This window comes from Anneissia japonica, unplaced genomic scaffold (genome assembly GCF_011630105.1).
Source record: "Anneissia japonica isolate Jap-2015-1 unplaced genomic scaffold, ASM1163010v1 scaffold5323_len63752_cov207, whole genome shotgun sequence".
Taxonomy (NCBI): Eukaryota; Metazoa; Echinodermata; class Crinoidea; order Comatulida; family Comatulidae; genus Anneissia; species Anneissia japonica.
Window position 1 is genome coordinate 39,370 of NW_022705974.1, and position 12,771 is coordinate 52,140.

Below are 12,771 nucleotides of genomic sequence, written 5' to 3' on the forward strand. Positions count from 1 at the left end.
AATAATAATAATATTATTATTATTATTATTATTATTATTATTATTATTATTATTATTATTATTATTATTATTATTATTATTATTATTATTATTATTATTATTATTCTTTCCCGTTTTTTGCTTTCATGAAATAAATTGTTTATCCTCATATTATCTGTATTTTAAGGTTTTAATTTTTTAAATATTCAATGGTTTTATATTGTAGGCCTACCGTATATTATATTGTGTTCCCCAATCTTTCTTACTGTTGAAGTATGTTGTATTGTTGTTGTTGTTGTTGTTGTTATTATTATTATTATTATTATTATTATTATTATTGTTATTATTATTATTATTATTATTTAGTTTTATTATTATTAATATTATTTTTTTAAGTGTTTTCGCGCTTTTTACTTTCATGACATAAATAAATTGTTTAGCCTCATTTTGTCTGTATTTTAAAGTTTTAATTATTTAAAAGTTTACTGCTTTTATATTGTGATTCCCCCAATCATTTTACTAAGCCCTCGGCTTAGACTCTCTGCCTAGGCCTAGTAGCATAATAGTATTTTATTTAGTTTGCCAATTACCATACAGCCGAGTCATTCTGGGAATGTTGCCGTTTTGGTTTATTGCCGTTTTGATTTATTGCCGTTTTGGTCTTGCCGTTTTGGTCCATTGCCCTTCGGTCTAAAAGTGTTGCCGTTTTGGTTTTTTGCCGTTTGGTCATTTTGACATTGCCGTTTTGGTTTTTTGCCGTTTTGACCTGTTGCCATTGCATCCTATACTTGGCTATTTGCAACCTGGCGGAGTCAAGCTGGTCTGCGGCAGGGAATTGTGCCTGCCGGATGCGACATTGTTGTAACATCCGAAAGGATAGCGATATACCTATGTGGTAATACTTTATACCTCCTTGGTAATACATGTGTAGAACTAGTAGAGGCTTTGGCGGAGGTTTTTTTTCCTATTATTTACTTCATAACCAAACTCCGTTGATTCTATCAGATTATACGTGACATTTTTTAATGTTAAGGAACGCCCTCTCTTGGTGGTTGGCTCGTTGGTCTAGAGGTATGATTCTCGCTTCGGGTGCGAGAGGTCCCGGGTTCGATTCCCGGACGAGCCCCAATTTTTTAATTTTTTTTAATTTTTTTTTTTTTTTTTTTTTTTTGGCTGGCAAGTCTGTCGGCATGTATGTACATAATAGTTATGTATGACGAACACAGAGGGTTAAATCAAACTCCTTCAAACAGTTTAAGATATACGGTTTATTATATTTTTATGAAACCTTAGGTTGCTAAAAAATTGGAACAAATAAAGTTTGTCACCAACGAATTGCTATATTTTTAATTACTTACAAATACCTGGTATTTCAGGTTCCAAATATGGAAATTGTCCGGTTTTGGACCACGGTATGATGTTCACCATTCTGGTGACGCAGTATGACATTTTGCAACCAACGGTGTAAAAATATTATCTAGATAATTAGAAAATATAGACAAATGAAACAAATCCAGTCACTGAAATGGATAGAAATATCAGGAGTTTGTATTTACAACAAGCATTGAATGAATGCAACAACCAATCTTTAAAACAACGTCACGAAAGCAAGTATACTGAATGTTTACAAGTATCTTGTTTATGTTTACTGTATTCTTCGCAAGTGTTGTGTACAAATTTTAATGTATTTCGTTTCAGATCTAAAAGGTATAGGGATTTTATATGCATAAATTCAATATAGTTGAATAAAATTCTTTTGTTTATAGAAGTTTAATCAACAATTGATGTCATTTAGTGAATGTTTTCATGTAATAATGAATACTTAGCATTCCTAATCTAAGACCAAGACACGGATTTAAAGAATATTAACATTTGAATGTTTCAAATACATTAGTTTTGACGCCATGATGTTCTTAACAAAGCATATCCAGTAATGCACCTCATTCAAACAATACTGCATATATCAACTATGACGACATACTTGCCCGACACAATCTTACCACATTAGAATACAGAAGAATATTTCTTAGCCTCATTTTCATGTATAAAATAATCAATAACAAAATCAAAATCGACTCCGATAATTATATTTCATTTAATACCCGTATACCTCAACGCTCTATCTTCCTCATGCCAGATGCAATGCACTTCACAACTCCACTTTTCACTGTACACCAATCACCTGGAACAGTAATAATGAATACTTATCATTCCTAATCTAAAACCAAGACATTGACTTAAAGAATATTAACATTTGAATGTTTCAAATACAATAGTTTTGATGCCATGATGTTCTTAACAAAATGGGTCCAGTAATGCACCTCATCTCAGAGGCTCATTCGAGTAATACAACATTATAAACACATAAAAGCACTGAAACAAGAACTGTAAAACAACTGATCTCAGTGAAACCATGGAGGAAATATATATTTATATATTTCCTCCATGGTGAAACATGTATTTCACATCAAGAATTCCATTTATTAAAATTCTCATCAAAATAAGCATCATGCAGTGTCGTAATGCCATGCGCTTTCGTGCGGAGGTCTACATGAACCCCCGCCCACCAAGGGCCCCAAAATTCTCCACCCATATGGTCCTCGCTCTATTACCCTGACCAAAAAGAGTTTGATACATAGCAGTATAATGTGTCTTTGACATCGGCTGTGGTACAAACCATCATATCATATCCAGTGTGACAAATTAAAGGGCGCCTTGCCGGCTTGGGCCCTGCTTTATTTTTCAATTAAGAAAAAAGGGGAGATTAAAAAGAAAATGATGATAATAATAATAATAATAATAATAATAATAATAATAATAATAATAGTAATAGTAATAGTAATAGTAATAGTAATACTAATAATAATAATAATAATAATAATAATAATAATAATAATAATAATAATAATAATAATAATAATAATAATACGGCCTAATAATTAATGATAATGATAAAAATGAGGATGATAGTGATTATGATAATTATAATAACAATAATATATAATACTAAAATAATACTGAGAAATGTAATGTGGGGGCGCATATACCGCCATTTAGTGACTGATCCGACGTGGGCACACAGGTGCAAAGTCCGTTTATAAACATCGATTTCTGGTGATATAAAACCCGTAGCTTTCAGCAGACGAACAATTGAATAGAGAGACTGAAAACAGGATTAATAATCTTTCAGAATAATTTCAGCCCATTGTTCAGCTGCATTTTCCTCTGTCTACTGAGTCAATGAAATGCATAATAATTAATGCAAACCTCAGATTTTAAATGTTGTCATCAACTGAGGGAATTTACTGACAGACCAAGTGATTTTTGTATTCTGGGTTCCAAAACGATTTGAATTTTTAAAATTCCGTTGAAGGAGTTACCAGTTCGAAATTTGTAGCTTTTCATTTGTACACATTATATGAACGAGGATTGAAGGGAGGTTGGAACAATAATGGTGTTCGGTGGGAGCACGGCCTCCTTCGATAGCTCTTTTGTGGGGGCTCTCTATGGCGATTATGAGGATGAAGGTAAGACTATTTTATACTCACTTTTTTTTTCGATTCAATAACGATTGCTTAGTTGTTCATTATTATAATTATTAGTTATTAATTGTATACGGTAACGTTGTATTGAAGGGTTGTGACGGTTGATTGCAAGTAGGCCTATAAACTATCAACTGAAAAGAATATGCATGTTATTAGTAGACTTATCATTTTTTTTAGTAACTATAACAGCTCTAGGATATAAGGCATGTTTTTGTGTTTTTTTTGCAGTACTGTAGACCTACAATAATGTGTCCGGACCTTATAGGCATATTGTATTCAACGCGGAAATACCATTCTTCTGACTTCATGATATCATTATTATTCATTAATCGAATTAATTAAATATACGTCACCTATTAATGTAGGCCATTCCATGAAACATATGGGTATAAATTGCAATGTTCAATGCATATGGTCAGAACTAACAATACGAGACCGGTAATTAGCAAAGCAATTCTCTAGCCATCGCTTCAAAAACAAGTAAATTCCTAAATGATACCAATGACTAATTTCAATGAGCTGAAACAAAAGATTTGATGCATTATATTATACATTACTATATTGTACAAAATGAATAAAACAATTCAAATAACGCTATGTTGGCTAAAGGGGGTCTCTCTATAAGCAAATAGCGACGGTCTTCATTATAAAAACGATTCGTTGTGCGCGTCGTGTCGCAATCTCCGTGGAATCCTGTCGGTCGACGATCATGATCGAGTAGTGCATGTGTAACTAATGTGGAATAAAGCCGCTTTTGAACTTGATTTGTCCCACGGTCGGTCAGATCACAACACTCAATACCTGACCCCACAGTCCCACACACGCTAAAATCAATCCAACAACTCCGATGTTTCACACCTCATGACCATGTGTTGATCTTATTGATTGTTGTTTGAAAACATAGCGGTGAGATAAAAGGGTAGAGGCCAAATAATCATCACACTAATTTGCAATCCGCTACAATGACCATTTGATTCATATGAATATACGAAAATTTGAGGGAATAGTTCTCTAGATGACCGGAAATGACACTATTATAGAAATTATCATCATCACATCACCCTTTTAGTCAAAACGAAGCGCCAACAAATTTCTCATGATCTTTTATCAGCGATTCTCAGCAACAAGAGATCTAATTAATAATGTGTGATGTACCATAATAAATTAACTTTGAAACATTATCTTATATATTTACTTTACTTTGCCTAATTCAAACCAGGGGCTGAGAACATTTGAGAAAATAGTATTCTCTAGATGACATGACATTCTCAGGCCTATATAGGCCTACTAAAATTCACCATCACCACCATTATAGTCAAAATGAAGCGCCAACAAATTTCTCACGATCTTTTATCTACAATTTTCGGCAGTCATAGAAATCTAAATAATCTGTGTGATGTACCATAGAAAATAAAACTTGTAAAATTGTCTTCATATATTTAATTTACTTTACATACTTAAAGCCGTGAGTCCACACCCATCTCAGCCCCACCATGGCTCTTTCGTTAAAACCTGGGTCATTTATGCAGTTCATTTCAACAATTTTCAGGCATTTGACTTATGAAAGCATATTGCCGCCGAAAAGTGGGAGAGGGGGAACCTTCATAAAATATATGGGTCCCCATCTCCCATGATCTGCGCCCATGATGGCATCTCGAATTTTAAGTGATTCCTAACGTAATGAAAAATTAAATATTTATTACGTATCCATATACCGTAGTCACTTAACTAATGAGTTTTATAATCTATAGAGACAGTAACAGCATGGCAAATGATGACAATTATTTCCTACCAAACGTAGCTTATGAAAATTACATATAATTCTATTTTACTCTGGGGTGTTGACCCGCTGCTATAATACCACAATACGAAACAGAAAAAAACCCATTTGTGTATTCTAAATAGAAATGCCTATAAACAAACATCACACAAACTTTGTTCAATTGTCTCCCGCGTATGTTGGTACTGTCATTAACTTTTGTATACTTTCTTGTTTTCAATAGATTTAAAAGCTAAGTGATACCGTTTGGTTTGTAGTATATGAGAATTTAGATTAACTAAGATTTGTTTTATTAATTTCTGGAGACTTTATATAACGACAAGCAATCGATGTAAACAATCCGTACGATATGGTCACGCGCATCAGGGGCGGATACAGGACTGTTCATTGTGAGGACGATACCAAAATGTTAAGATGATTTTTAATCAACCATAGCCCCACCAATGGGACAGGATCTTCACATGACATAGTGGTGGTTAATAAATTTATATTAAATAAAAGTTTAATGTAAGCCAACTTAATGGCTATTATTTTATGGTCATAAAAAACATGTTGGTACAGCACCATATTTTTATTTGATTTGATTTATTAAGCTTCATCACTACACACACAACAAGCAAAAATAACAAAATAACAATACAGAAAAAGCAGCGAAAAGGAAGGGATCACCAAGTATCAAACACCTCTATCTACATCCCAATTGAACCAATTAACAAGACATTTAACAAAGAAAGATACAAATTACTACATAGAAAGTATAAAGAGATACTGTACATACATTGAACATTATAGAATATATTATACTTTTATAGTATTACACGACAGAAAATAATTGAATTATTATTAATTTAGTTAAAGTAATACGTACCATAACATTAAAAATAGATCTAAAAACATTGGAAATTATTATTTAAAAAAAAAACAAAAAAAAAACAAGAGATAGATACTTCACCCCAAAACGTAAGAAGATCTGATTTGAATACATTTTATTTTCAAGTATTTCTGTTCAAAATACATTTTTCATATGTATTTGCAGAGAGTAGTTGTTGCTCAAGGTGTTGCCAGCGGTACCCATGGCCCTCCATCTCGGCTGGAATATTTATCTTGTGTGGAATTGCCGTTTGGTGTGCCACTGTTACAATCGCTAGTGGTGAAATGATGGATTTGTTTTCAGGAACGGTTGCAGAAGATGAATTTGATCAAATGTAAGTGCAATTCAATATAATATACATTAGGAATAATGTTTTATTATTATTATTATTATTATTATTATTATTATTATTATTATTATTATTATTATTATTATTATTATTATTATTATTATTATCGCAGTTCAATATGAATATACATTAGGAATAATGTTTTATTATCATTATTATTATTATCATCATTATTATCATTATAACTATTATTATTATTATTATTATTATTGCAGTTCAATATGAATATATATTAGGAATAATGTTTTATTATTATTATTATTATTATTATTATTATTATTACTATTATTATTATTATTATTGCAGTTCAATATGAATATACATTAGGAATAATGTTTTATTATTATTATTATCATTATTATTATTAATATTATTATTATTATTATTATCATTATTATTATCATTATTATTATTATTATTATTATTATTACTATTAATATTATTACTATTACTTGTATGTAGAATTAAAGTTGTGGATAAGAACACTAATAAAAAAAATGTGACTTCTTAAGTTCTTGATTGTCGAATTTAACGTTTCACGTACACACATGCTATGCCTCGATTCAAACATCCTCATTATTTTATTTTATTTTATTTTATTTCTTTATTTAGGCATCATAAAAAAAACATGTTAGGCCTATTTTGTAGTAGGATTGATTAACTGTCAATTTATCATTTTAGATTTACTATAGCCCAGTACGCCACTTACGGTGCCACATCTTTCATGAGCATATTAGGATTCGTTTTAATTGCGATTGGTTGCCTGGCGACAGGTGCAGTACGCAGGTACCATATCTGCCGATTCAGAAGTAGATCCAGTGGGATATGTCAGACGACTACGGTAAGGGCATTATATGTAGCAGACTGAACATTCCATTCATCAAAATTAACCAGTGGCGGATTGGAAAAAGGTGGGGGCGGGAGCCGGCTACCCCCCCCCCCCCCCCCCCCCCCAAACCCCCCCCCCACCCACCCCACCCCACCCAACTTTTTTTTCTTTTCTTTCATTTTGCCTAACTGTTTCTTGTTTCTAATAATAAAAATATTTTTATATAGAGCATTTTCAGATTTACATCCGTTCAACGGGCTTTACTGTAAAAAGATCATAAAAATACAATTAAAATTAATGAATGTGGGAAAAAATGGCCCCAATAAAAATGACCCCGGTAAAAATGGCCCCAAATGACAGGTAGATAAAAATGGCGCAACCAATGATAAAATTCTGTATCAAAACTGATTTTTAAAAATCATTATATGCATATTTTTTAAACTGAAATAATTCAGTTTTTAAAAAGAATCTAACATCAAATAAGTTGCCATTTACATTTCACTTTTTTGCAGGAATTACATATCCAAGATTAAAAAATAAGTAATGAAAAACATTTTTAACATAAGATAACTTTCACATAATTAAGACCTGACTTCTTAAATTTAGAAGATCGTACATGATGGGACCAAGTTGACTTGGGGCCGAGTTGACTTGGGGCCGAGTTGACTTGGGGCAGATTTGACTGGGGCCGAGTTGACATGGGACAGAGTTGACATGGGGTCGAGTTAACTTGGGGCCGAGTTGACCTGCTTCCCCATCAAATCAGTTATTAAAACAAAATGTATTACAGCACATGAATCATTTAATATTGTAATAATAAAATATTACAACAAAGAATTAACATGGTAACTAAATATTATTATTTCGTCATTAATCAAAATCAGAAGACAAAAATATCATTAGGCCTATAACATAATCGTCTAAAGAAGTAATTAAAACAAGGTCAATGAAAGAAAATTAGTAGCACATATCATATTACGTTAACACTTATTTGTATGTTTAGAAGCTTTAAATCATTTTCTAGCCCCACATAGGCAGTTCTTTTATCTTTAGTGGACCTATTTTAAAATCAATACCAAACTAATACAAACAAAAATTAAAATATAGTTATATATAATTAACAAAATTGTACAATGTAGTGTCAAGTACCAGAAGATACGAAATGCATTCTTAGTTAGGAAAAGACAATTTAACCGTCTCCCTCTCTGTTTCTTACAAATCACGGTCGCAACCCACAGTTACATTAAACTGGCGACCCCCACATTTATTACACCTGTCTCAGACTATAAATGAATACAGCAGCACTGATGTGATTAGGGCCTACAACATGTACTCAAGAACACAAATCATAACTGCCTGTCCTCCACAAACGGTGAACAAAAATGTAAATTATACCCTACCGTAACCAGGGAGTTGTTATAGTGACAACTCTCTGCCGTAACTAATGAACAGTATTATAATGTACACACTTTGCGTATAGCTTAATTATAATTTAAAAATATATATCTTAAAATATTAATCGACCAATGCATAAGAAACTTAATCTAAAATTAATAAAAACTTATATTTAAATAGTGGTTACAAATTTATTTACTATTAATTTTTTTTGTATAAACTCTACTTGTTTCAGTTTTATACAATAGTTTGGTGTCCGCCAGAAATTTCTTCTTCTTCATCTGTATTTACAAAGCTTAGGCGCAGATATAGTTGCATTACGTACCAAAAAGATATTGTTTTAAAAATCCATACCCCAGGAAGTATGAGTTCCATAGGTATTTAATCCAATGACCAGGTGTTATAATGTGAAGCTATGTTGGCGTTGAGCGCTATGTAAAAATTTAACATATTATTATTATTGCAAGTTAGGCGATTCTTAACTTTTTGGCCGTGATTTTTGGAGGGGAATCTTCAATGGAGGAGGGGTGGGGAAGGCGAGTAATTTTGGAGGGGCACGCACCCCTCGATATGCCACTTAACCACAGCCAGCAATTAGAATGCCCTACGAAGGTCACATACTGTCTCTTATACACATCTTTATTTTAAACGAGTCGTAGCTTTGATATAAATTGAACGACTTGTTTTTTCCAGATTTCATCAAGACATTTTCATTAGCACTCAAACTGAAAACAATTTGTTTTATTTTCTTTAAGTTCTTAATTCTCACCTATATCGTCTTCCTGGGATGGATGGGTGTCGTAGTCGTCAGCATGTTTCCAGTAGTGTTTTTTTCGGTGCAAAAGCAAACAAATTGTCAGGTCGAAGAGTTCTCGCTCATCACTTGCATCGATCTCGAAGAGTGGGGTAAGGTCTTCACAAGCCCATTATCATAACAATTCGTATGATCTTTTGTATTTAGTAAAAAATTCCCCTTCCTAAATTTCATAATATGAATTGGTTTAGACCCATACAGTACTTATAGCGTTCTTTTTTGTTTTCTAAAGGTTTTGTTGATGACGATGAAGAAGAACTGGATTCCGATTTCTGTAGTGAAAATCTTGAAAAGCTTTGTACCGGGGTAAGTTAAGAAAGACAGAGGCGGATCCAGAGATGTCAGGGGTGGCGCCAGGATTTGTCTGACGGGGGACCGAGGTCCCCCACCGGGAGGGGGGACGATTCCTGCGATGAAGGGGAAGATTTCCCCGACGAGAGCAAAGTGAGCGTGGCCGAGCGTCATTAAAATGTTATAAACGCGGTCTGGGTAGGGGTGTGGGGAAACGAAGCCCCGAAAATTTTGACAATTCAGGGGTTTAAAATTTTTATTTAATCTATTTTAGAGTCTATTAATATGTAGAAAATGCATATAATATGATATATGATATAATAATGATAATTATATTATTATTCGTATTCCATCTCATCATTATCAACTTTATGAATATTAATATTTCTTTTTTTTTATATTCAGAATCTATATCGTTTGTTTTTTATGGCAACAATGTCTGCAGTACTCATATGTGTTGGTCTGGTAAGTTGATTTATAAATGTCATTAATCTAGTAAATTCGATCATGAATAGTAATTTGGTGGTTTGGCGCAGCGGGAGAGGTTTGGTTTACCAACCTCGAGGTCGGGGTTGGTTTAAACCCTCGTTGTGCATTCCAATTGTGTCCTTGGGCAAGGTACTTGATCTGCAATTGTTCTCTCCACCCAGCAGTATAAGTGGGTACCTGGTAGGGTTAAATGCCAAAACTTGCGCTGATGTAGCTGCTGCAACGTTACGGAATACTACCCCAGGAAGTATGAGTTCCATAGGTATTTAATCCAATGACCAGGTGTTATAATGTGAAGCTATGTTGGCGTTGAGCGCTATGTAAAAATTTAACATATTATTATTATTGCAAGTTAGGCGATTCTTAACTACTTGGCCGTGATTTTTGGAGGGGAATCTTCAATGGAGGAGGGGTGGGGAAGGCGAGTAATTTTGGAGGGGCACGCACCCCTCGATATGCCACTTAACCACAGCCAGCAATTAGAATGACCTACGAAGGTCACATATTGTGTCTTTTTGGTGGTGAATTTGGGTATACAACACCGGTGTACATGGGTCATATTGCACATGGGACCAACGGCATCAACTGTTATCATTGTTAAACTTGCGTATGAGAGCAGTGCACCAATAAATATCACAATAAAGATCATTAGTCAACTGTATTAAATTGCTCCCAAACTGTGGCACATAGTGACCCTCGAGTGCTAATCGATTTTTTGGGTGACTAAATTTTGAAGAATTGATTTTAAGAATCAAATAAACAAAAATATATATTCCTTTTGTTTTATTCACACAGGCTCAATTCTTAGCTACACTTTCGTATAATTCAGCTAAATTACGTCATCGATACACAGCCCACAATCAAGGGAAGTCAGGTTCTTATAACCTACGTGCAAGCTATCGCGCTGGTAGTTTTAGAAGCACAAGAAACCCGCACCGAGGATCAACGGAAAATAACGCAACACGACAGACCAAATACGATGATACTGCTCGATACCAAAGTCGTGAAAGCATCGACAGACTTAAAAAAGAATATGCCAGGGACTACAGTAGCAGAGAGTTTGCTGGTGATGACTATTACTCGCAACAAGGCAGCAGGGAGAGGCTTGAGGGGAAAGGAAGTCACGAGCTGAGTACAATCAGTACGTTTTACGGGGGCGACAGCAATGACGGAAGATATAATCCAAACATCCACAGGGAATACCACATATAAGTTACTGTCACCCCGAATACATTATAAGCCTTTGTATATACATGCCACCCCACCGCTTGAGACATAAATCTTACTGCTGGTGACCATGCACCACGTTCAAATAATTGATCAATATTAGACACTCACGATACGATGCTTTGATCAACATTAGACACTCACGATACGATGCATTGATCAACATTAGACACTCACGATACGATGCATTGATCAATATTAGATACTCACGATACGATGCAACTGCAAGACACAGCTATTACTGCTTTTACTTCCTCTTTGTGAACAGGAATATCGTTTATTTACCAATAAATTGCATTAATATAATATTTTACACTCCACACCAATCGTTATCGTTTAGTACATGTGTGGATTTCCCAATAATAATTTCAGTTTTTTAACTTTTATAGACTTTCGCCAACTTTTGTACACGAATGTATGAATTTATATACAATGAACGCGGAGGATCATTAATTGTCTATGATTATTTTATCCGTTTTAGTTACAGTAGTAAAATGTTGTAAAATCAAAGATTTTTTTATGAAAAGGTTTAAAGCATTGAAACTGAATAATTGAATAACTTTTTTTGTTAATGATTACGATTATTTAATAAAAACTCCAAGACTTTGATATTGTACTTAAGAAAATATTAAACAGTTTGTACATAGAGTATCATAATACCAATTTAATTAAAACAAATTTATGATGATGAATAAAAATTTTGTTTTCAATAAGGCTATTTCTTATTTCTTTCACATTCACTTTTTATTCACAATTCAACATGACCCAAACTTTAAAAATGTTTTACATTACCTATATAAACATCATTATATTTATATTTTCGACAAAATCAGATATTGGAAAACAGGAGGAAATATAACGGCAATTTACATACAATGTACAAGTTTATGCAAGAAGCATAAAAGATCATGTAATACGAATTTAACTTATAAAGTAGAAAATAAAATGAAAATAAATACAAGATGCAAAAGGGTATTACACTGTAAAATCAATTAAGTTTTCCTGAACAATTCGACACAAACACTTCACACAAACCCTCCAAAACATGCAAAAACAATTGTGCTAGTTTAAAAAGGAAACCGAAAACATGATTATCTTCATCATGCACAATGCGATAAAGATAAATAACACATGTCTTCAATTATAGGTGGTACAACTGCTTATATTGTCAAAAGATCTCTTCACAAAAAATATATGTTTAT

The 12,771-nt window shown here is 33.1% G+C and overlaps 1 protein-coding gene and 1 non-coding gene across 2 annotated transcripts; both read left to right on the plus strand.

The window, feature by feature from the left end:
• The first annotated feature begins 1,033 nt into the window (after positions 1–1,033).
• Trnap-cgg lies at positions 1,034–1,105 on the plus strand. Its single transcript has one exon. It is a non-coding gene; the product is annotated as a tRNA-Pro (tRNA).
• Positions 1,106–3,103: 1,998 nt separating this feature from the next.
• Positions 3,104–12,565, plus strand: LOC117105947 (neuronal membrane glycoprotein M6-b-like). Its single transcript, XM_033247253.1, has 7 exons — positions 3,104–3,506; positions 6,341–6,509; positions 7,206–7,365; positions 9,504–9,654; positions 9,795–9,868; positions 10,259–10,318; positions 11,138–12,565. Exons 1-7 carry the CDS (start codon positions 3,431–3,433, stop codon positions 11,552–11,554), a joined length of 1,107 nt encoding a protein of 368 aa, XP_033103144.1. The 5' UTR covers positions 3,104–3,430; the 3' UTR covers positions 11,555–12,565.
• Positions 12,566–12,771: the final 206 nt, after the last annotated feature.